This window comes from Malus sylvestris, assembly GCF_916048215.2.
Source record: "Malus sylvestris chromosome 4 unlocalized genomic scaffold, drMalSylv7.2 SUPER_4_unloc_3, whole genome shotgun sequence".
NCBI classification, from domain to species: Eukaryota; Viridiplantae; Streptophyta; class Magnoliopsida; order Rosales; family Rosaceae; genus Malus; species Malus sylvestris.
Genome location: NW_025920895.1, coordinates 1 through 26,897, shown reverse-complemented (window position 1 = coordinate 26,897; position 26,897 = coordinate 1). Strand labels below are relative to the sequence as shown.

The 26,897-nt window shown below is 37.0% G+C and overlaps 1 protein-coding gene and 1 long non-coding RNA gene across 2 annotated transcripts; one reads left to right on the top strand and one right to left on the bottom strand.

Moving 5' to 3' along the window:
* Window positions 1-5,162: 5,162 nt before the first annotated feature.
* Window positions 5,163-5,630, bottom strand: LOC126612964 (uncharacterized). Its single transcript, XR_007619512.1, has 2 exons — window positions 5,363-5,630; window positions 5,163-5,306 (listed from the first exon to the last, which is right to left on the bottom strand). It is a non-coding gene; the product is annotated as an uncharacterized LOC126612964 (long non-coding RNA).
* Window positions 5,631-14,289: 8,659 nt separating this feature from the next.
* LOC126612963 (disease resistance protein RPV1-like) lies at window positions 14,290-26,894 on the top strand (the record flags this gene model as incomplete). The annotated part of the gene is made up of 2 exons (XM_050281154.1): window positions 14,290-15,068; window positions 26,039-26,894. Coding segments are annotated over exons 1-2 (1,434 nt in total), but the record flags the coding sequence as incomplete, so codon positions are not given.
* Between the last annotated feature and the right edge of the window lie 3 nt (window positions 26,895-26,897).

The window sequence follows — 26,897 nt, the reverse complement described above, 5'->3', positions numbered from 1 at the left end:
GGCACCACTTTTCACATGCAACATCAGCTCATCGGGTACCACAGATAACTTTGCCAAAGATCTCTGACAAAGTTTAAACACATAAATTTTGAAGGTCCAGCTACCCTACTATTACCCACAAGGGTAAAGGAACAGCACCACTGCTTGATAACTAGAAAGTCCCTATGTGTGTCAACCTCCGTGCTTCGTGGCAAGGTAAACTTGCAAAAATGCCCAACATTTACTCATATTCAAGAAAAGACTCCCAACAGGATTACGTGCTCAAAAATTGAAGAGGCACCGCCCTCCGAATCTTGAGAGCCAGACTCCCAACATGATTACTTTCTCAAAAATCAAAGAGACACTGCTCTCCGAATCTGGAGAGCCAAACTCCCAACAGGATTACTTTCTCAAAAATCGAAGAGACACTACTATCCGAATCTCAAGAGTCAGACTCCCAACATGATTGCTTTCTCAAAAATCGAAGAGGCACCGCTCTCCGAATCTCGAGAGCCAGACTCTCAATAGGATTACGTGCTCAAAAATCGAAGAGGCACCGCCCTCCGAATCTCGAGAGCTAGACTCCCAACAGGATTACTTTCTCAAAAATCGAAGAGACACTGCTCTCTGAATCTCAAGAGTCAGACTCCCAACATGATTGCTTTCTCAAAAATCGAAGAGGCACCGTTCTCTAAATCTCGAGAGCCAGATCACCGATAAGATTGCTTGTTCGAAAACCGAAGAGGCACCGCTCTCCGAACTTCGAGAGCCAGATTTCCTTGGATAAAGCTTGTCTGCAATCTTCACACGCAACATCAGCTTTCCAGATACCATAGACCACTTTTTCAAAGTGCTCTGACAAAGTTAAAACACTTGAAGCTTGCAGCTCCCACTACATTGCTATGACCAAGAAGGGTAAAAGAATAGCACTACTACTTGTTATTAGGGAGACTCCTATATATGTCGACCTCCATCCTCCACAGCCAGGCAGACCTACAAATAAAAAAAATGCTCAACTTTTCTTCACATCCGAGAGGGCACTCTCAGCAAAGTCTCTCGAAATACTCAACTTCTTTTTCCCCCGATAATACATCTGCAAACAAGCCATACCAAAGCAAGAGTATCTCATATCATCAGGTTTAAAAGCAAGAGTACCTCATATCATGCTTTTTCCCTGTCTTTTCCTTTGGCCTTGTTCTTACCTGCAAGACAAGGAGAAAGAGAGCAATCAATCAGCACTTGGAATCAAGCTTCCAGTCAGGAACTGACTGCCTGGAACCCCTTGCCTGATTACTTACCTGACATTGCTCTCGAGTACCCATCTTCAACATCTTATGCTTCCAGAGAAGATACCACATCTGCCTGAGGAACAGATAGGGCAAGTGAGAAGGATACAAGGAATCATGTGGAGACAAGTGTAACAGAACACGTGTCGATACATCCACTACTTTGTCAACAGCAAAAGTATCCCAAATCATCAGGGTCGAACGTACTCTAGATTGGACTTGTTTTGACCCTCAAATTCTTGTGTCGGCCTCATACTTTGGAGGAAACCAGAAAACCCTCCAGCCCAGTTCAAGAATAAGCATGTGGAAAGTTACTTCTTCAAAAGTAAAAGTATCTCATATCATATCTTCTCTTTTTTCTTCTCTTTATCCTTCTTGCTGCCTGCAAGATAGGGAGAATAAGAACAATCAGCCGGAACTCGAAATCAAACTTCTGATCTGTGACTGATTACTTGGAACTCTGATTGCTTACCATGTCTGTCACCTCTTTCGGCAAATCTCCTAGCTCGGTGACTTGGGGGACTTCTACTACATAGTTTGTATCGCGCTTGACAAGCCTGAAACTACAAGTAAGCTTCAAGTCAAATTGATACATTACCTTGTGCATCTCCACCGGTTAAAGATACCCCTGAATGAAGGAAAAGTACTTCCAGAGAAGATGCCACATCTACCTATGAGACAGATAAGGCAAATGAAGACGATACCACACGTCGGTACTTAAAAGTTTCGTGATTACTCAGCGGCTTGGATCTGGCAAGTCCCCAACTGAGGAGCTTCCTTCACTCGGGAATTTAGGGGAGCACTGTTTGTACCATACTTGACCAATCCCAAAACTACTGAGTACCGGTCAACGTTATACCGTCAATGCCACAGAAGAGTTTCCCTCAAACCAGGAGGCCAATCACAGCGCGACACATGTCGACATCAGAAACCAATCATAGCGCAACACGTGTCAACATCAGAAGCCAATCACAACACGACATGTGTCAATGTCAAAACAAAGCTAGAAACTCTCTTCTATAAAAGGAGATCATTCTCCCACAATATTTCCTAATGTCATTTGTACTAAATCATTCACTAGTACTCACTAAAGGAGAGCTTTAACCTATGTACTTGTGTAAACCCTTCACAATTAATGAGAACTCCTCTACTCCGTGGACGTAGCCAATCTGGGTGAACCGCGTACATCTTGTGTTTGCTTCCCTGTCCCTATCCATTTACATACTTATCCACACTAGCGACCGGAGCAATCTAGCGAAGGTCACAAACTTAACACTTTCTGTTGTACTAAAGTCCTCACCGATTTTGTGCATCAACACTTATCCTTTTTGCTTCCGCACTGTACACATGGCTACGTCACCCTCACGTGACGGCCAGCATGCCCTGATTCAGGTCGGGGTGTGTCAGATAGTCTACATAATTTTTTTTTTAAATTTACTTTAACAACAAAATCATCCTAAATTCATTCTTTAATAATGTCAGGCTAAAAATTTAGCCTATAAGGGTTGGAGGAGAAAAACTGTTTCTAGGTTAAAACCTAAATTTTTCGGCTTAAAAATTGTAGGTTTTAACCCCAAATGTTGGAGATAGTCTAAGGTGGGGATAACCAAAGGCCATTCAACAAAAAGGCAGAAGAAAAAATCCTAATCTTCAACCGCAAAGGCTAACCGCTGTCACCTCCATCACCTCGCCAGCGACCACAAAGGTAGCCACCCGAAAAAGATTAATTTCGCGTTGTATTCAATGAAAGTATCCCATTGCAAAACAATTCAACGTGCAATAAAAACCGCCACGAATAAGAGCCAACAGATCCGGACCACATACACAAGCCCCTGCAAGTTAAACAAAAAGCCAAAACAAATGGTAAGGGATGGGGCTAAAGGGGTATCTCAACACCGTCGCTTTGATAAAAGCCGCAACAAACTTGGGCCCTGATTTCATGCATGAATATTAAATCTCCAGTATATTACCTTTCTTTCTAATTCCAAGAGTGTTTCTGGAATCCTACTAATACTCTATGCATGGATGCCATTGAATGTGTCTGCATCCCTATATCATGTTCGGTTCCATTGAGTTCGTATGGATTCTGGAATCCAACTTCGTGTCTTATGTGTCAATTCTATCTTATTTCATGAGTGCATCTGAAATGTGTAACATTGTGATTTGTTAGCTGAGCTCTTGTGTATTATTTCTATTTGATTCCATGAGCACGTTTGCAATGTGTAACGTTGTGAGTCAAGCCTACTGTTGTTCTTATCTCCTAATTTTTTACTTAATTCCCCCACCCACCCCAAATAATTTCTCCCCAGTTTGGAACATAGCCAGCCAGAGACCAACTCCACCGCATTTTCAGGATCAAAAGTTGTGAAGACCTATATTTTAAAAAATAATACTTATATGATAATTATGTGTAAAATATTATAAAAAATTTCATTTTAATCCCTAAAGTAGATTTACTTTTCAATAATACCGTATTGAAGATTAAAAACTAAAAACAATCCTTTGATTCGTGTCCACGTCAGATTATATAGCCCATGTCATATTTAATTATTTTTCTATAAATTTATTATATTTTTAGTTTTCCTGTATTACCCTTAGGCCATCTCTAACCGAAGGGTCCAGAGGGCCAGAGGGCCGAAAATAGCCCTAAAACCGTCTTCAACCGAGGGCTAGGCCAGAGGGCTTTGGAATCTGGGAGGGCCCCACGAGATCGGAGAGGGCTGGAGGGCTGGCTATTTTTTTTTTAATGATTTCCTATTGCTGTCGGTTATAACCGACAGCATTAAAGATATTCTTTTTTTTTAATAGTTCTACTATTAGTGTCGGTTATAACCGACACTAATAGTTTGAAATGTTTTTTAATATAACGGCTAGCTCTCAGCTAGCCGTTGGGTTTTTTTTTTTAAATTTTTTTATTTTAAACATTTTTTTCTTCTATAAATATGGTGAAGTTCTTTCAATTCTTCACTTCATTTGCAATATTTCCTTCTTCAGTATTTTTCAATATTTCCTTCAATATATTTCTCAATATTTCCTTCAATATATTTTCTAATTTTCCTTCATCTATAATATTTGTTTCAATTTTTCAATATTTCCTTCAATATATTTTCCAATATTTCCTTCATCTATAATATTTGTTTCAATTTTTCAATATTTCCTTCATCTATAATATTTCTTCACAATGGCGGATGATGAAGATGATATTGATTATGGATATTAAATTTAAGTTGTTGTAATTTTAAATTTAAGTTAATGTTGTTTTTAAATTTAATTTGTAGTGTTTAAATATAAGTTGTTGTTTTTAAATTTAAGTTGTTGTAGTTTTTAAATTTAAATAATAAATTATGTTTGGCCCTATGGCCCTTTGGCCCTCGGTTGGAAACGGTTTTTTGTGACAGGGCTAAAACGAGCCCTTTGGCCCTCTGGCCCTCGGTTGGAGACGGAAGCAAATATGACCATGTACTGTTCATTAAAATATTAATATCTTGGGGAATCTTGGAGGGCCAGAGGGCTCAAACGAGCCCTCTGGCCAGCCCTCGGTTAGAGATGGCCTTAGGTCTCTGCATTCGGTTACGATTCAGCTCTCCATCTCCGGCCTCACTGAAGTTTTTCCCTTTTTCTTTGCCGATGAAGATGTTCATGCTTCCTTTCTATATTAATCGCAAAAATTAGTTTCCCTTTATTGGTTGGATTGTCTCATTATCAATATATAATAATCATCCTGATTTTCAGAATTTTCTTATATAAACTCTTGGGTCCAAAATCAGTTTCCCTTCCCAACTAAGATGCACAATACACTATTTTTCAATGAGCTTTCATCCCTCTGCTTCACATTTTATTCTACTTGCAAATTTGCAATGTTTCAATCTCATTTGTCTTTACGCTTTTCTCAAATGCATTCATTTTTGTTTTTGTAGATTTGGATTCAATAATTTAAAAATGAGTCCAGAGATAAATGAAAAGAACAATTTTGTATGTAGAGAAAATGACCGTAACAAAACTATATAGTGTACCTAAGTGACCATACCAAATGGAGAGGACCTAATTGACTATACCGAATAGAGAGGACCTAATTGACCGTACCGAATAGAGATGACCTAATTGACCGTACCTAATGGATAGAACCTAATTGACCATACCTCAATGAAAAGAGAACCAACATGTACAAAAACCTCCACAAAGGCCTTTCAACAAACACATGGTGTGCATTGCAAAGTATAAATTCTTGCTAAAACAAGGAAACTTTTCGGACCAATACATACAAACCATGCCAACAAGCTATACAAGTATCAATTGGTGTGTTGGTTATGAGAGCTAAACACATTCTCCACATCATATAGCTTATGATTAAGACAAACCGTACCAACTGCTATGTTCATTAGGACAAAATATATATATATATATATATATAAACAGTAACTTAGAAGTGATTAGTGTGTTCCGACGAAGGCAGCGAATCGAGGAAGCCAAACAATCGTAGCCTCAAACAGAATTTTCGTGGAGCATGGGTCCAGATGGTAACAACACTGTTTGTGAGAGTAGACAACCTGTTTGAAAATTTGAAAATTTTCATTGATTACAGGTGTAATTCAAGCCTGCTTTAACGTCGCTCTCTCTCTCTCTCTCTCTCTAATTGACTGTTACGTTTCTGAAACAACAAAGTTGAGGTTACATTTCAAACAATTAAGATGGCAGGCATGTAAATAGTGGTAAAATGTATGGTATTATTATAGGTGACATGTCATGGTGCATTGAAATAAATGATTTTTTTTAGATATTAAAAACCTCTCACGTTATATTCTAAAAATCATCTTTGATAAGTCCTTATCTCTAAAAGCCCCTAAATATTATGATTAATTTCATCGAGCTTTGGATTATAATTTATCAAACTATTTCAGTTGATTAATTATTTTATATGATTTTATGAATTGTTGTGAATAATATATGGATGGCTCACATGAATAGTCTGTTACTATTTATGCACAATATTTTCACTATTCATTTGTGGAAATTTTGTAAAGTGAATCGTGTTGCTACAATAATCTTTTTCTATAAAATGAAAGCATGTGAAGAAGAGAGGAAGCAATGAGAGACTCACGGTAGAGAGAGAGAGAAAAGAAGAGGAAGAGAGAAAAGAGAGGAAGAAGAGGGGGAGAGTAAAGATAGTTATCTTTGTACTCTTATTATTTCAGATTATAATTAAAGCATCACTGCTGCCCCGAGAATGTACTTCACTCACACTGACTGTAGAGGAACCCCGTAAATTTTGTGTCTTGTTTATTCCACTGCACATACCGTCGATTTTACAACATGAATGACTTTTTGGATCAATTAGTCTAGTTTCCAGCCTATTCTTCACTTTTTAATTATTATTTATGTTATTAGGACATGAACTATATATTATGTGAACATAACCCAATTTCATTACTTTAGTTATCGCCCTTCACACCAAGAGGTCTGCTTCCAAATTCTTCTTCTTTCTTCTGATCTATTTCTTCTCTCATCTTCCAAACCGACTAAATATTTTATAGTATATTATTAAGTATCTTCTTTTAGTCAGTGTAATATTACAGGGTTAGGATTGGGATGTTGAGTGAGTTGCCGCCTCTTCTTGCTATAAATAGCTAGCATCTCTGCAGCTCTGCTTCCTCTTTCGAAGCATGAAAACTGAGAGAAAGTTGGTGCTTTGTGGTCTTTGGCTAGAGGGAGAGATAGAGATATATATATATATATATATCTGTGTGTCTGTGTGTGTGAGTGAGGGGAGAGAAGGTAGAGAGAGACCAGAAACAAGTCCTCCAACCTACTCAACCTGTATCTCGCTATTTATGTGAGCTTATCACAGTTGTAGTTTCTTGTGTTATTATTTTGGAGCAATGCTTTGGAATTCAGGTAGAGGAAATACGACAGGCCTTTACAAAGATTGATATTATTAAATTTCATGAAGGGTTATATTATTGTTAATATTGATTGGTTGATTGGGATTGGATGATAATTGGTTATATGTGTATCATTGCTTGATTCGAATGTTCATAGAGTTGTGATTGTGAACTGTTGCTGGAATATTGTTCATTGATGATACATGTGGAATATGAAATGAGATTAATTGTGCATCATTCATGATGTGTTATGTGATTGGAGTTTCGGTGTTGATGAAGGAATTCTGGAAATAAGAGTAGTTGGAAATGATCTTTTGTATAGTTGAGCCAAACTCTTAGTAGGTATCAGCTCTCAAGAGAGCTTACAGTGCATAGATTCTTTAAGGGTAATTCGGGACTAGCGATAAAGAGTTTAAGCAAAATGACTAATAAAAGGGGAAATTGGGATGATTGAGTTACAAGGGGGTTAATTTGTATATTAAAACATTCGAACTATTACTATAGAGGTAAAATGCACAGTATGGGACGTGCAGGTTTGCGTGTTTTATTATATGAATTAACAGGGTAGAGATGAAGACTCATACATTGTTATTGATAATGATTTAGTACTTGATTACATGATTTTATGACACTTAATTTAGTATTGTCAATTACTGTGATAATGTTATGTCTCTACTGAGCTGTTGAAACTCACCCCTCTATTGTTATGCAAATTTAAGAACTAAACAGTCAAAATGGGCAGACGAGATTGGATTAAGTGTGAGGATATAATTTTTTATTTATTTATTTTAATCTTGTAAAGAATTATTGATTTCTTGTTATAAGAGGAATTTCATATATTTTCACTCAATTTCACTTTCGTTTTATTTATTTTAATTTTTAGCTCGAGAGCTGGATTTGGGTTAGAGATTTTTCCTACTGACCCCAGGTTCCGGCGTGACAAAAGTAGCCTTCCCCTCTAGTCGTCATCTAGCCTATAGATAAAGGGCCCCACAAGTTAACTAAAATATAAATTCATGATTACATCAATAAATAGTTGGGTACTATTATTAATTTGTCAAAATGATGTTCAGCCTTAACAATTAATTTACCTGTAGGTGATTTAAGTGCGTAATTTTATGACCAACTTTCAAATACTAACTTATTGTAGACGACTGATTGAGCGACTCGTTCAAACTTATGACAAAGTTTTAGAAACTAATTTATTGTAAGCAATTGATTGAGTGACTCGCTCAAACTTATGACGCATGGATATAGACTAACACCCTTCTTCAAATGCTGCGTGAATGATACACAAATTTCAATACTTATTATTGGGATCATATATATATATATATATATATTATAAATCAGTTTGTAAATATTATTTTTAAAAAAAAAATCAACATGAGCTATGAAATCTGTTGCTGGCTATTGGCCCATTTTCGTGATTATTGAATTTGTTGAGATACTAAAGCCTTATGTAACGCTCCTGAGAGAAAAACAAAAGCCATGTGTTGTGTCCTGGCACCTTGTCACCAGTGTTTATGATTGATTATTGCAAGTTGGAGCATGAAGCTGCTACATAATTTCTCATTACAAATTGAATAATATTATGTCCATCAATGTTTCGTCAACCCTTGCGGGCAGCCCTTGGACCTTTCTGTTTGTCTTGCCTTTCCTCCACGGACCGCCTTGAAAAAAAAGGTGTGAACTGATGACGATGTTCCCTTAATTTGTCTTCCTTCATGTGTGAACGCGTTGAATTTTTGTACGCGGAAGGTAAAGGTCCTTGAGTTTAGAAAATGTGATTTTAATCTTGGTTAAGATTATAGTTAGAAAAATGTCTTATGCAAAATTAAATATTGATTATAGTTCCTGATTATACATCCATGTCAATATATATTATCCATGTCAGCTTTTATTTTTATGGGTGATTTTATTGATTCTATTTTCCCAACATTGCCCTTATGCGATGATGGACAATAACAAATTTTAAATGCTGAGGTATGAGTGTGCAATTCTTGCTGAATATCAGCAATAAACAAACGAACTAATTGAATATAAAACTTTACTAAATGGAATTGCCAAGAAGGCTACATGAACCGAAAAAACTACATTTTGATTGACTTATGTTCTCTGAATAATAAAGTTCTCTATTTATAATAAACTAACCTTAATCCCTAATAAGCATAGAAACGAAAACTTAATTCTAATGGGCTAAGCCCAAATATAAATACTAAAAAAATAACTATTTTCCAACACCTCCCGTCAAACTCATGGAGGTACACGTCATGAGTTTGCCAACAAGCAGATGCGGATACAAGCTCCGTTAGGTGGACAAGGCAAAACAAGTTCCGTTAGACGAACACGACAAGACAAGTTCCGTTAGGCGGACAAGACAAGGCAAGCGGGCAATAAAGCGAGCAAATAAACAATCCAAGCGAACAAGCGAGCTAGTGGATTCCAGCAAACGGTCCAATTACTAACCAAGTGTACAATATCACTCGAGTGGTCATCAACCTAAGCACTCGAGCAATCGTGGTGGTGGTTGTGGATGAAAATTTCCGCCTTCTTCTTCTTGGACAAAATTGCACCTACAAAACAATTAACACCTTAGGTTAAGGCCAAGAGCCTCATGCGCCCACGATGAATGGGGGGGCTTTGGCCGAAGAACCTCTGATGCCAAAGTTAAAATTTAGAGAGAAAAGTGTTTGGAGAGTTTTTAGGAGTGTGGAACTTAGGTTTTTAGAAAAAATGAGGTTCACTATATAGAGCATGGCCGGTCCTCCTTTAGAGAAAAGGTGGCCGGCCCCTTGGGGTATTTTTGTGTGAAATGGATGATTTAATTGGTAAATAATGGATTAATTAGGAATCAATCCATTAATTAGCCAATTAACTCAATTTATATGGAATGTTTTGAAGGTTATGGAATGATCAAAATAAATAGCTAATTGATTAGCTAAAAAAGGGTAAAAAATATATGGAATGAAATAAGTTTTGAGAGTTACCTTGTAGAAGGGATTTGATGAGATAGGTTTTGAATTGTTACATATTTTGGGCACTTTTGACTTGGTTGATGGATGATTGCCCAATGCTCGCGCGTAGGAATCTCGTTATACCTCAAGAGTATTTTTGTCTTCTTTTATCCAAAAATCCACGTGTCTCCTTGTGATTATTTTTGGCTCCACAGTGGTGGTTAACAAACTCCATTCTCAAATCACTTATGTGGGTCTCAAACATGTCAATTGCCCGTGTGGACCTAAAAAGAAACATCCAAAAATAATTTTTTCTTTCTCTTCCTTTGCTTCTATTTTTTTCTTCTTTTTTCTTTGTTCTCTCTTTCCTTTTGCCTTTCTTCCTCACAAAAAATCAACACAGCAAAAGCAACAGTGGCAAGCGGGGTTGCCGTGGTTCAGAACAGAGATGTGAGGTGGCAGCAACGACGACAAGGGTAGTTCTAGTTCTGCGATGGTGATGACGATTTGCGGTATGAACGGAATCGATCAGGTGTGGTGGTGGTCTCGAACTCAGGACGGTTTCGAACGGGTCTGAGCGGCAACGGTCCAACAACAGCGGTGGTTCAGGGCAGCGAGGACAGAAGGCATGCGAGGTTTTAGATGGGACAGTGGCGTGGTGGCTACATCAAATTTGACGTAGTGGGAGTGGGTGCAGGCGGTAGCTTCGGTGCAGGCTTGGGTTCTGGCAGATGTCGAACAACGAACGGTAGTTTGGGGTTTTAGGTTCAGCGCGGTGTGCCTAGCAAACAGATTCAACTTTTTTCTTTTGTTTTCAAACAACAAAACCCTAACTAAAACAAAACTGATAGTCTGATACTGAACAAACAAACAAATCGATATCAACCCCAAAATAGATTAATTCTCGAAAGATTTAACCTGCTCTGATACCAAATTGAATATCCGCAATAAACAAACAAACAAACTGAATATAAAACTTTATTAAATGGAATTGCCAAGAAAGCTACATGAACTGAAAAGATTACATTTTGACTGACTTATTTTCTCTGAATAACAAAGTTCTCTATTTATAATAAACTAACCCTAGTTGCTAATAAGTAAGGAAACGAAAACCTAATTCTAATGGGCTAAGCCCAAATCTAAACACTAAATAAATAACTATTTTCCAACAATTCTTACTTAATATATTTTCAATTGTTGTCCATTTTAAACACAAAAGTTCAGTTGTATGAATCTTTCATCGTCCTCTTCTATGGTGCTGTACAGATTCGTTTCTTTGTCTAGGAAGTTTAGGATTTCCACTAAAATCGTGTGGGTGTTTTTCTTTTTTGTAGGATTTGCTGTTTGTTTGTTGGACACCTGATATATATTAGTTCAATATTTGTATATGATCTGCACATTTGTGCTGGACATGGTTTCAAATGTTCTCATGCCATTAGCTCCTCTATATTTTGGCACACTATAGAAATGAGGTACACAAATCCAACATAGGTACCATGATTGAGGTACGTTAAAATTCTAATAATGTCCACAAATCCAACATAGGTACCATGGTTGAGATACGTTAAAATTCTAATAATGTCTTTTTAATTTACAGGTACTATGTACCATGCTATAGATATGATGGTATAGGTAAATTATTTACTTATTTGGTATGATGTATTCATTCAAATTTGATTTCTCGAGTTTTGTTTCATTGTGATATGAAACTTTTTGAATTCTAATCAATAATTTCGTTTTCTATTTGATATGGAACTGAATTTCTTATTTGTTATCTCAATTATTTTTAGATGTAGTTATCTTTTATAGGAGGAAATGAAGCACTCAATCAAATATTAATTGTGGGGGTATTTTAGGAACTAAAATACACATAAACACATTAAATCCAATGAAATATGAGTTTTAATGTTAATCCTGAGATGGACATTCAGTCAAGGGACTAATTAAATTTTTTTATCTTATACCAGATTTTTATGAAAAGTTGATCTTAGCCAAGGATTAAACTCCAAATTGAATAATATTATGTCCATCAATGTTTCGTCAACCCTTGCTGGCAGCCCTTGGCCTTAACTGATGACGATGTTCTCTTAATTTCTTTATTCATGTGTGAACGTGTTGAATTTTTGTACGCGGAAGGTAAAGGTGCTTGAGTTGGGTTTTTTTATTTCTTTAGAAAATTAGATTTTAATCCCTAAATAAAATAAAATTTAGAAAAATATCTTATATAAAGATTAAAATAAATTTTAGTCCCAAGATTCTATTTAATGCCACCATATGTATTCAATTTCTATTTTTTTTATTTATAATTTTATGAATTTAAATTTTATGAAGGGTAAATTACATAGTAGCCCTCAGGTTTGAGCTCTATTGCAATCTTATACAACATCTTTAAAACATTTCACTTTCATACCTCAAGTACTATTTTATTTCAATTTCATACAACCGTTAGATTTTCCATCCATGGATCTGTTAAAAGCTGACGTCGCTGCCACATATATGACACGTGGCTGCCACATGTCTGCCACGTGGATAATAAAATAATTTTTTAATTTTTTTTTAAAAACCTGAAATTGGAAGAAAAAAAAAGAAAGGGACCGAACCCAGAAGAAGGAGGAAGAAGAAGAAGAGAAGAAGAAAGAGGAGGGAGGAGAAAGAAGAAGAAGAAAAGAAAAAAGAAAAAAGAAAGGGGTCCGAACCCAGAAGAAGGAGGAAGAAGAAGAAAGAGGAGGAGGAGGAGGAGGAGGAAGAAGAAGAAGAAGAAGAAGAAAAAAAGGACCGAACCCAGAAAAAGGAGGAAGAAGAAGAAGAAGAAGAAGAAGAAGAAGAAGAAGAAAAAAAAAAGGTCCGAACCCAGAAAAAGAAGAAAGAGAAAGAGAAGAAAAAGAAGAAAGAGAAGAAGAAGAAGAAAGAGAAAGAGAAAAAGAAGAAAGAGAAAAAGAAAAAAAGAAAAGAAAAAAGAAAAGGACCGAACCCAGAAGAAGAAGGAGGAAGAAAAAGAAGAGAAGAAGAAAGAGGAGGAGGAGGGAGAAGAAGAAGAAGAAGAAGAAAAAATAAAAAAGGTCCGAACCCAGAAGAAGAAGAAGAAAGAGAAAGAGAAGAAGAAGAAGAAAGAAAAAAAAAGGACCGAACCCAGAAGAAGAAGAAGAAAGAAAAAAAAAGGACCGAAGAAAGAGGAGGAGGAGCGAGAAGAAGAAGAAGAAAAAAAAAAAAAAAGGTCCGAACCCAGAAGAAGAAGAAAGAGAAAGAGAAAAAAAAAAGTAACATATATGTTTTTTTTTAAATTAAAATTTTTTTTTTATTTGCCACGTGGCAGACATGTGGCAGCCACGTGTCATATATGTGGCAGTCACGTCAGCATTTAACAGATCCATGGATGGAAAATCTAACGGTTGTATGAAATTGAAATAAAATAGTACTTGAGGTATGAAAGTGAAATGTTTTAAAGATGTTGTATAAGATTGCAATAGAGCTCAAACCTGAGGGGCTACTATGTAATTTACCCTTTTATGAAAATATTATAAATTTTAATTCTCATTATGTTAAGCATCTTATATAAGAAAATATTTTCGTTGAGAAATTTTGGTACACTTATGTTTTTGCATATTTGCTTATCTGCCACTAATTCATTACTGTCACAGCCCGTCCCGGGAAGTGGTGGAGCGGCCCCGGGAAGTGGTCCGCCCCGGGCCGGGATGTGACAATTACAATATATTTAAGTACGAACATTTCGATACACTGGGTTAGTATAATATGTTTAGGTATACGGATATTTCGGTACACTGGTTTAGTATAATATATTTAGATACCGACATTTCGGTACGCTAGTTTAGTATCATATAGTTAGGTACGAAATTTTTGGTACACTTATGTTTTTACATATTTTCTTATGTGTAACTAGTTCACTACAATATATTTAGGTACGGACATTTCGGTACACTAATTTAGTAAAATATATTATGATACAGACGTTTAGGTACTCTAATTAGAGAAAGTTAAATAAAATTAATGAATTAAAATGTGTATAATAATAAATTTAAAATTTAAAGTAATAACATTAAATAAGTTATCTATTAAATATAAAAACAAAAATATAATATGAATTTGAATTAAGTACATATTAAGGACTAAAATCAATATTTAATCCAGCACCAGATTTTTATTAAATTTTAGTCTTCTTGAAGGATTAAAGTTCAAAAACACCTTATTTCTTCTCTTTGATGATTTTCTAGGAAAGCCTGAGCACCATAGAATTTTCAATAACTTAATAAATCTCATTCATCTAAATATCCCCTTCTCTTTCTTTCATATATTTTCAAGCTCTCGCTTCTTTCTCTTCTTTTATACTCACAAGTTACAAGTCTATTGTTAGTTCCTTGAGAGAAACAACAGATGGAGTGGATGGAGATGATGGTGATGGTGATGATGCTCAGATGGTTAACATTTTCTTCTCCGTCATCTGCTGCTGCTGGAGATGATGATGATGATGGTATTGAAGCTAATATCCCCCCTCGTCGGGAAAAGTATGATGTGTTTGTCAGTTTCAGAGGTAAGGACACCCGCCGTGGTATTACCAGCCATCTTCATGCTGCCTTACGTCAGAAGAAAATTGAAACCTACATAGATTACAGACTTCAGAAAGGAGAAGAAATCCGACCTGCTCTTCGAGAGGCAATCGAGAAATCCACGCATTCGGTGATCATTTTCTCACAAAACTATGCTTCTTCCACATGGTGTTTGGATGAACTCGTGCATATACTTGAATGCAAGAAAAGATATGGCCAGATGGTTGTACCCGTATTCTACGACATCAATCCATCTGATGTACGAAAACAACACGGGAGTTACGCGGCTGCATTTGCTCAACTTGAAAAACGTTTCAAGGACAGTATTGATAAGGTGCACAAGTGGCGGCGTGCCTTGAAGACTGCAGCCGATCTGTCTGGGTTTGATTATTCAAACAAACATGGGTAAGTAACTTATTCTTTTAACTTATATAAAATTAATAAGGGTAAAGTACAAAAAACTATCTCAACTATTAGTGTCACGACACTTTCATACCTCATATTTTAAAATTGACAATATCATACCGCATCTTACGAATTTGTGACAATGTCATACATCCGTCAGTTTTTCTGTTAATTTCTCTGTCAGTTTTTCTGTTAATTTCTCTGTTCAATGCTGACGTGATCCGATAAGTGTCCCACTCACTAACCCAGCTGGATTAAAAAATAAATAAATATATTTTTAATAATTAAAGATTAAAAAATTAAAAATAAAAAAACAAAACAAAAAATTTTCCTAGGGGTGCGGCAACCTTTCCTTCTCCCGTACCAATTTCAATTTTTTTTGTTCTTCTCTCTCCTCCTTCTTCTTCTTTATCTTCTTCTCCTGGGCGATTTGTCACTTTTTTTTTTCATTTTCAATTTTTTTTTTGTTCTTCTCTCTCATTCTTCTTCTTCTTCTTCTCCTGGGTCGAAACATCCAATCACTTTTTTTTTTCGTTCTTCTTCACTGTTTTTTTTTTCGTTTTCAATTTTTTTTGTTCTTCTCTCTCCTCCTTTTTCTTCTTCATCTTCTTCTTCTTCTCCTGTGCCGAAACATCCAGTCACTTTTTTTTCTTTCGTTTTCGTTCTTCTTCTTCTTCGTCTTCGCTTTTTTTTTTCGTTTTCAATATTTTTTGTTCTTCTCTCTTCTCCTTCTTCTTCTTCATCTTCTTCTTTTTCTTCTGGGCCGAAACATCCAGTCACTTTTTTTTTTCTTTTTCGTTCTTCTTCTTCTTCTTCTTCTTCTTCTTCTTCACTTTTTTTTTTCGTTTTCAATTTTTTTTTCTTCACAGAGAGGGTTCTTCTTCTTCTCGGACCGAAACTGGGTTCGAATATTTTTCTTCTTCTTCTTCTTCACTTTTTTTTTTCGTTTTCAATTTTTTTTTTCTTCACAGAGAGGGTTCTTCTTCTTCTCGGGCCGAAACTGGGTTCGAATATTTTTTTATTTTTTTTTGGTTATGGGTTGCAGGTAGAGGGAAAAGGGGAAGAAGCTGAAGATGGGGGAGGAGAGATGAGTGCGCTTTTTTTCGTTTTCAATTTTTTTTTCTTCACAGAGAGGGTTCTTCTTCTTCTCGGGCCGAAACTGGGTTCGAATATTTTTTTATTTTTTTTTTGGTTATGGGTTGCAGGTAGAGGGAAAAGGGGAAGAAGCTGAAGATGGGGGAGGAGAGATGAGTGCGCGTTGGGTTGGGGGGGACGAACTGGGTTGGCAGAGTGAGGGAGTGGCGAGAAAGGAGGGAGAGAGAGAGAGAGGAGAGAGAGGGTGGTGGAGGACGGGTGGGAAGGGTTTTGGGTTGCAGGGAAGAGAGAGTGGCGAGAAAGGGGGGAGAGAGAGGAGAGAGTGAAAGAGATTTAATATATATATTTTATTATTTTTTATTATTAAAAATATATTTTTTATTTTATTATTTTTTATTATTAAAAATATATATTTTTAATCCAATTGGATTAGTGACTGGGACACGTGTCGGGCCACATCAGCATTTAACAGAGAAATTAACAGAAAAACTGACGGAGGTATGACATTGTCACAAATTCGTAAAATGCAGTATGACATTGTCAATTTTAAAAGATGAGGTATGAAAGTGTCGTAACACCAATAGTTAAGGTAGTTTTTTGTACTTTACCCAATTAATAATGTATTTGCATAAGAAACAGATTAGCATGCACTTCAATCTGCTTTTCGAACTTATTTACAAGAACCCTATTTACGCATATTTACAACAACTCTATCTGCACATATGTGTACAATCATATTTACAATTCTATTTACACATATACTAATTAGCTTTTTCGAACTTCCGTGATCAACACATAGACTTTTTCTTTGCCCTCATATGTATGCTTCTATGCTACAAATTATAAAATAGAAGTTGTTAATGTAAATCAAAGACATTTTAGTGAAGATGGCGGAACAAAAGTGTAATTATTGAAGAGACTCTTAAAACAATTGAATACTCAAGTGCATTTAATATATAATATACGTTAAAAACAAATATATGTTGATGTACGAATTTAAGTGTACCGGGAAGAGAAAAATAAAATTTCTTTTGCTCATGAATAATTAAAACTAACATATGTTAAAGCGTACATATAAAAAGAAAGTGGACTTTTGGAATGGTTCATATCACATTTCTATTAAGCTAACCACAATAAACTTTTCTATCACAATTATCTGCATCCAAGTATGAATAAAAGTTAACTAATGTGATTATTTTCATCTTATTGTAAATGGATATATAAACTTTTATTTTGCTGAATTGTAAAGTGGGAGAAAAATACAATGTTGAAAAAGATTTATAAGATCTTAAAAAATGTAGAAAATGAGTAGTAATTACCCTTCCAACTCAAATTGTAAACGAAAAGGAGGAAAAAGTAAACCAATGACTGGGTTTTCAGTTTTTGTGTCACTATTATCATATTTGAAGCAAGCAACCAAACAACATATAATAATTCCAATTTCGATCCACCCATCACAATCCTTGACCTGAAACTAATTACAACTCTGGAGTATGTACTTCCTAAAGAATATGAACATATATATATATATATATATATAGATCCCAACATACGTCCAGAATCGACACGTGACACAGAGACGTAGCGGACATTTTAACATACGTACAAGATACAAAATTAAATACTAGCACTAATACCTCAAAATAAACATGATAGTGGACTCTCCCCCACAAAATATATACAAATCCTCATTAGGGCCAAGACATGACCATAGGCGCTCAAAATATAAGTTCCAAAAGAAATACTACAAAGAAAGATAAAAGGGCAACCTAATCACTCCAAATCTCTAATCTTTGCACTGCTACCCCCACCGGCTCCTTGTAAATCTACTCAGGCTTGACACTTGTACAATCAGTGCCTGGAGTTTGCGCTAACGCACCATAGCGAGTCCGAAAAGCTGTCTTCGACATGTCCTCATCTCGATCCTCAATTGATGATAACCATTCCGCAAATCTAGCTTTCTAAAATACTGAGCACCTTGAAGTTGGTCAAACAAGTCATCAATCCTCGGTTGAGGGTACTTATTTCGCACTGTCACTTTGTATCCTTATTAAGCTCACGATAATCAATGCGCAAACAGATGATCTGTCTTTTTTCTTCACAAAGAGAATGGGAGCACCCCAAGGTGAAACACTGGGTCGAATTAAACCTTTATCCAATCACTTTTGTAACTGCGCTTTGAGCTCTCTGAGTTCCAAAGGCGCCATACGATACGAAGCCTTAGAAATAGGTGTTGTCTCTGGCATAAGGTCAATAGTGAACTCAATCTTCCTTACTGGGGCAAGCCATGTAACTCTGTAGGAAATACGTTAGGGAATTCTCTAACTACTGGAATGGCATTAATCTCACTATTTCCTTGCTCAACAGTTATGACATGAGCCAAATAACCCTGACATCCGTGCCTCGTGAGTCGTCTAGCCTTGGCAACCGATACCATTACTGGTGGTGGAACAAGTTTATGAACTCCAGCAAACTGAAACTCAGGTCTGTCAAGTAGTCGAAAGGTTACCACTTTCTAAAAACAATCGAAATTCGCGCGATATATGGATTGTCACGCCCCGATCCCAACATACTTCGAGAATCAACACGTGACAAGGAAAATAACATTCGTTGAATAAGATATAAGTTACATAATAGAATACTTTAACTGATACACCAAAATAATATGAAGGTGGCTAAGTTCTCCATAAGATTTTTACAAATATCCACATCCAAAAAAGAAGCATAATCTTTGCTTTACTAAGAACAAGTTTGAAGTGCTCAAAAGAAAGTCCCATAAGATAAAGTACAAGAGAGAATCAAGGGTAACCTATCTCTCCACGTCTCTGATAACCGCAATGCTACCCCCAGGACTTCTCAGAGTCTACTCAAACCTGTCACCTGTATGATCAGTGCATACACCATCGGAATGGTGCATCGGGCAAACATCAACCCGGATAAGCTGTGAAGTTCGTGTGAGTGACAATAATACAAAGTATGTGACACAATAATAAAAACCAACCATCAATCACAATTTATAAACCTTGAATATAAATCATGCATGAGAAATCAATACCAAACCTTTGAAAACTCCAAATGAGTTACCCAGACATTCAACGATTCATCTGAAACAATCACAACATCTCACAACCATATTCTCATACAACACAATGAAAAGTAAGGTTAAAGCCACATAGTTCGGCCGAAGCCTACACCTTTGAAGCTATCTCAATCCAAATTCAATGAAACCCAAGGTGGATACGATCCCGAACCATCACTCAATCCGAGTGAATACGATTTCGGAACATCACTCAATGGAATCACAGAGTAGTCGGAGGGATTCCGGACCATATCTCAACGGAATCCTAATGGATACGATTCCGGACCATCACTCAATGGAATAGTGGAAGACCAACAACCATAATGTATGACGGCTCAAAGAAATGAGACAAGCATAAGTTACTTAATTTACAAAAGCTCAACCAAGGGAAATAAGGCATAAATACTAAATTTAGAATGAATCAACTAAGCGGAAAATGAAACAATATCGAAGCAACAAATCTCCATCACAATGGGTTAATGGCCCACGGCCCACCACTAGCCTTCACATTTCATCACATCATGCCAATCAAACAAATCAAACCATATTTCCATATACATACGTCAAATCTCATTTCATAACTTGAATTAATGGCTAAGCATTAAAAATAACAATTCAATAGAAAACAAACAAACACACACACACACACACACACACACACATATATATATATATATATATATATATATATATATATATATATATATATATATATAAACCAAGTCATATCCACACAGGATAAAAATTACGAAACCAAGGTAACCACCAATATCACATATGTTAAAGTCACTCACCTGGAGTCCGTGCTAATGCACTCTAGCACGAGAGTCAATGCATCACGTTCTATCACCGCCTAAACAAGGTAGAAGTCCACATTTAGATTTCCTTCGATAATTCATATACTTAAAAACTCTCATATGTCTCCCACAACAACATTTAATGAGGAATCCAACCGTCATTCCAAGGTAGGATCCATGATCTTACGTCACTTATTCTATAAGATCCAATCACTAGATTTGCACTTGTAAGTTCCTAAGGTCCTTAAACAATATTTATCATAGCATACTAAAATTTGGTGTTAATTCAATGGTAAGATCGTCAATTGTTAGAATAATCAAGTAGTGGACCTTATCGATAATATACTCAACCAACAACATTTTCTTAAATCGAATGTCACACATCGGGAAATTCAACTTTTTCCAAGAATTCTCAAATTTTACAAGAATGAAGATCTCAACAAGTAGAGTAAACTTTATACTTGTGGCCGAGTCCAATTTGGCCGGGAAGGCCCTCAAATTGGCTCGCACCCGTCGAAACCCTAAAGTAGGTGTTCTTCAATTCGGCTTCCTTGGTGTTCCAACGCCCCACCCACCAGTTGGGTCTTGTTCCTAGGTCCAAGGGAAGTTGATTAAGGGTGATGGTGAATGGTGATACTCACCGGAACGACGAATCGCTGTCGAAAACCCTCGGGTTCTCCGGTGGAGTTCTACCCGAATTAGACCTTAAAATCCCTTGATTTTTGGTGGAGGTGGAAGGAGGAATGTAGTTGAGCAGGTTGCAGGTGAAGGAGATAAGAAAATCAGTTGAGAAATGGTAGAAATTTGCATGAAGTTGGCCGGTTTTGCCAAATGGCCAATGGAGTACACGGGGTTCCAGAAATGGGGAAAAAAAATGTCCACCCCCTATTCGTCCTTTTTCATCCCCCCCCCCCCCCAATCACGTGTTCCCCTTAACCCAATTATATATTTGGGCCTTTAATCCTCCAGTGGAAATTAAATAATTTCCACAACCTAAAGTTTCACAACTTCAAACATCCGTAACTATACCGTTATAATTCGGACTCGCAAACAGCTTTCACCTATGCGTTCGTGGGTTCGAGATCTATTTAAAAACACTAGTTGTAACTTTGAAATATCAACGAAAGATAAAGATTGACTATGAAACTTCCAACTCGACAACTAATCAATTACTAAACTTATAATTAGCGGAATTAAAATTAACTAATAAAGATAACGTAATCGCGAAATACGAATTTAAAATACGAAATACGTAATAAATGGTGAAATTCCGAGGATGGGATTTCACATGGATAGGTAATCCATGCCTATAATGACATCTAGATCTCACATTGGAATAATCATCAAATCTGCCGTCATCTCACCCTGATCCACTTGAGCCTTACAAGATCAAACTACTTGGTCAACAATATAAGGCCTCGAAAAATGAGAGGAAATAAAAAATGTCACATCCATTGTCTCAATAGGTTTACCCAAAAACTTAACAAAAGTACTTGATATAAAAGAATTCTCGGCTCCAGGATCAAATAATGGCCTAGCAGGGAGCGAATCAAGATGAATAATACATGTGACTATGTCAGGCTCAGCCTCGGCCTCCAAAGTGGATACTGCACAAACCTTGCCAACTCACTGAGAACCCACTTGAGACGTCCTAACTCTACTGCTCTAGGCCCCAACTCGCTGAGAACCTCCTTCAAGCTGTCTGCCGCTCTGCTGTCTAGTCATTTGCTGCCCAATCCTCTGATGGATTGAGCCCGAAGGTACTCCAGAAGGCCTACTCTATGTCGAAGATGCTACTGAGCGCCCAACACTAACAGTGAGTCTACCAGCTCCGCTAGCAGTAGTATATGGGCAATCTCGAAATAGTGACCAGTCTCGCCGCACTAGGACAAGTCTTATAACCATCTCTACATGCGCCATAGTGTCAACGTTTGTAGTGAGTGAAAATCCATGGAAGTATCTTCTGTGGCTGGTCTCGGGATCCTCTAAAATAACTCTTTAAACGCCTTTCAGAAGAAGTTCGGGGTTTACGCATGTACGTAGTATGAGTACTTTCTCGAAAACGGCTCTAAGGACTCGCCTCAGCAGAATGCTGAGAGCTTCCTTTAGAAGTATCCTGGAAATCTCCATGAGAAGTACCTTGATGTCCTCCATGTGACGATCCATGAGAACCACCAAACGAGAATCTTTGGCATTTTTGGGATCCACCCGAAAACACATTAAATGACTGGCCCTCTGATCGGGCCCTCTTCCTCTGCTTTCCACTCGCTCGTGCCTCCATTCCTCATTAAACTTTGATGTGTGTGCACGATCGATCGCCTGAGTGAATGAAAGTAATCCCTAAACAGATCCTTATACTAGACTTGAATCCCCTAATAAGTTTCTTCGTTTTCTTTTCCCCAGAGAGGTGTTGAAAGAAACAGTAAAGTTGAGTAAAACGGGCCATATAATCAACAACTGTGTTGGTGCCTTGCTCAATAGTTGCAAAATTTACCTCCAGCTCATCCCGAAATGACTCTGGAAAATACTGCTCAAATAATGCAGTCTGAAACCGCTCACAAGTTAAGGGTCCTCAGGCTACAAATAAAGGACGAGTGATCTGCCACCACTCGTAAGCTTGCCTGTTAACATTTACGCCGCAAGGTCTACCTGCTCCTTAGGTGAGCATTGCAGAACGGTGAAAACTCTGGCGATCTAATTGGTCCAGGACTCAGCCGTCCACGGATCAGTACTACCATCGAATGAATGCGGCTTATGAGTACGAAACTCTCCATATAGAGACTTCTCCCTACTATACGTTGCACATAAGTGAGCCTGCGTCAGCTGTGTCAAATCCTCAATGGCCTGAAATGCACCATCGGGTCCATCATAATCGTGGCTAGCCTCGTAATCAATAGTAAAAGTGCCATCGTCGAGGACATCCTCCCTAAGCGTCCAAACAACACCATGTGGGGTCGTCATAGTATATCTGGTGCATAGAAGAATTCAACATAAGCATATACAAGAAATTTGAGAAATGAATCCACACGACCTAATTAAGGTCCAGTACCCAAGGCTTCCTCACTTTAAGGTTAAGGTATGGGAACATAAACCTAAGGTTTGATACCACCAAAAGTTGTCACACCCCGATCCCGACATACGTCCAGGATCGACACGTGACACATGTACGTAGGGGACGTCTTAACATATGTACAAGATACGAAATAAAATACTAGAACTAATACCTCAAAATAAACATGATAGTGGGTTATCCTTCACAAAATATATACCAATCTGTACTCTCAAAATACACAACCCTTACTAGGGCCAAGACATGCCCATAGAAGCTCAAAATATAAATCACAAAAGAAATAATACAAGGAAGGATAAAAGGGTAACCTAATCGCTCCAAGTCTCTGATCTTTGCACTTCTACCCCCACCAATTCCTTGTAATATACTCAGGTGTGCCACATGTACAATCAGTGCCTAGAGTCTGCGTTAGCGCACCCTAGCATGAATATCAAGATGCCACATACTATCGTCGCCTGGGCCGAGGTCCAATTCAGCCGAAAAGTGGCATGAAATCACCCTAAACCATCAAAACCCTAAAATGAGTGTTCTTCAAATCCTGACACCCCAACCAGTGCTTGGGCCTTGTTTCTAGGTTCAAAGACAGTCTATTGGTGGCGGTGGTCGAAGGAACAAGCTTAAAAAACAACTGATCGCCATTGTATACTCCTGAACCCCGTTAGTGGAGTTCTTCACGAAACCTAGGCCAAATCTCATCGAGTTTGTGTGAATATTGGAAGGAAAGTGATGTGGTGATGTTTGGTGGTGGTGCAAGGTCGAGAAAAGCCGAAAAAATCGACAGAAATCAAGTTGAAAATTGCAAAGGGTTCAAATCAGAAGCCGGGTCACGAAGGAGGAATGCGTCACGATGGGTTCTCTCCTCTCTTCTCTGATTAATCACCTCACTATCACTCTTTCTCTCTCTTAGCCCCTCCCCCAAATTAATGGGAGCTTCTAGTTATATATTAACCATTTTTTATTTATTTTCTTAATCGAACTTCTAACGTCCATAACTTCTTCGTTATCACTCCAATTCGCAAACGGCTTTCGCCCACGCGTTCATGGAATTGAGTCGATTTGAAAACACTAATTGTGACCTCAAAAGATCTACAAATGTTGAAAGATTAATTACAAAAATTCATACCTTGTAACAATACAATTCAAATTCTAAAATTGACGGAATTAGGATAAAATAAAAATAATATAAATACAAAATACGGAATTAAATAATGAAATACATAATTAATAATGAAATTATGGGAACGGGATTTCACATATACAATAAAGCAGCATGTTTGGTGAAACTTACACTATGTTTGGATGAGGGAAATAAACTTTGAATTTTGGTAAAAGTTAGAATTTATAAATTGACATGCACCAATTCCCTTGTTTGGATTCATAAACGTAGAAATTTAGAATGTTCGTGTGGAAAAAAAACTTGGAATTTGGGACCTCCAATTCTCAAGTTCAAATTCCATGTAAATAGGTGTCATTTCCCAATTTCTATGATTGAGAGTTTAAAAATAACAAATTCCGTATTCAATTCCATTATTCTTTTAGGTTAACCAAACAAGAAAATTTACAAATTCTAGAAAATAAAATATTGTCATTTCAATTTCCGTCATTTTGAAATTCCTTGGTAATCTTAAATTTCTTCATTTAAACATAGTGTTAGGATCGTTTAATTGAACACCCAAAACATTCGATCTTATACAAATGAATACTGTTGGAACCAATAAGTTCCCATTCAAAATTAATATTGGGAAAGCAGCTAAACTAATGAAAAGGAGAAGACAACCCACTCATCCCTCTCTATTTCTCTCTCTACAATCCCTATAGCTCCCTCTCTTTCTCTCTCTCTAACCCTTCCACTTGCTGAATCGCAAATCTCGTAGGAACAGGTCATACTTGCCCCTATTCACGCCTACCTCTCTCCTTCTCTCTGGGCTTGGATTGTCCGGCGCTCCCCATCCCATCCCCTTTCTATGTCCTCTTATATGAACGGTCACGATTAAGTCATGTCAATATTTTATATTCTCATTGTTTTTTGTCTTATTATTTTTATTAAAAAATTAATATAAAATATTGAAGTAGCTTAACCGTGACCGTTCAAATAAGAGGACATAGAAATGGAATAGGATGAGAGAGAACAGACAATCCAGATCCTCTCTCTGTAACACTTTCCTCACCAAACCTAAACACCTGTCCCTCCATCTCACCGACCGCAACCCGCACCTCTCCCTAGTCTAAAATGATAATTGCCTACCTCAGGTCGTTAGATCTAAAATCTGGATGGGCATTACAGTCATTTGCACATTGAATCAGGCGTTCCTCGTTAACCACCCAGAACAAAGCCCACGTTAGGCCCAAACGCACCAATCATCCCCCGCGAATAGGATTTTTTCTTTTAAAAGGATAGAAATTCTATAAATAAATCAAAATCCCCAATTGAAATTGCCCTATAGCTTAGCTACAACGCCACCCCTCCCAACTTTAGACTAGGGTAATTACGAAATTGCCATTTTTTTAGGTTTGATTAGGGGTGGCCATGTTCTTTGGCCATGCATGTAATTAGTTGTAGCTCATTTAAACGTATCTGATTTCCTTTTAGGGTTAATGATTTTATTAGTGGGACAAGTTAATTTTCTTCAAAAAGATAGTGGGTTGAATGCTACAATATGCAAGCTTACTTAGTTATATTGTTGTTTACCTAAAAACAAATGTATTTCTATTTTAATATTGCTTTAATTTTATTTTGAGGAGAGAATACACAAGATTTCTTTTCTTGCACAAATATATAGTGTTAAAACTTTTAGTATATTTCTTTATTTACGTGACAACTTTTTCGACTGGCATTTAAGACTAACTATTGCTTTTTTCTACATAATCATACATATATATATATATATATATATATATATATATATATATATATATATATATATGTCAGGACGGAGGCAGATCTAATTAAGAATGTTGTCGATCATATTTGGACAAACTTGGATTGTGAATCATCATGTGATTTAGAGGGCCTGGTTGGAATTGAAAGCCGCATTCAGCAAATTGAACAGCGACTGGGCATTGACTCAGAGGACGCTTGCATCACTGTAGGTATTTGGGGCATGGGTGGTATTGGCAAGACCACCCTTGCTGAAACTATATTTCATAGACTCTCTTCTAAATTCGAAGCTTCTTGTTTTCTTAAAAATGTCAGGGAGAAAACAGAACAACCAGATGGACTAGATTGCTTGCAAAAGGAACTTCTAAGCGAGATATTCAAGGAAGAAGGTCTATCCATAAGATCAACTGCTGTTCGAAATAGGCTTAGCCGCACAAAGGTCCTCATTGTTCTTGATGATGTGAGTAGTCCAATGCAAATGCAACTTTTAGCTGGTGATCTTCAGCGGTATGGCACTGGAAGTAGAATCATTATCACAAGTAGAGATAGGGACACACTTAGACAAACTGTTAAAGAGGATAATATCTGTGAGGTTAAGGTATTAAAACCAGATGATGCTCTTCAGCTCTTCTGTTCGCATGCTTTGAAGAATAACACTACTCGTAGAACAGATTATGAGGAGTTGGCAAAAAAGACCGTGGATTATGCCAGAAGCGTTCCTTTAGCTCTTACAGTTCTGGGGTCCTTGTTCTTCAATTGCAAGAGCAAAGAAGACTGGGAAGATGAATTCAAGAAATTGAAACGATTTCCTAGACAAGATATCCAGAAAGTGTTGAGAATAAGTTATAATAGATTGGAAGAAAATGAGAAGGACATATTTCTGGATATAGCATGTTTTCATAAAGGGGGG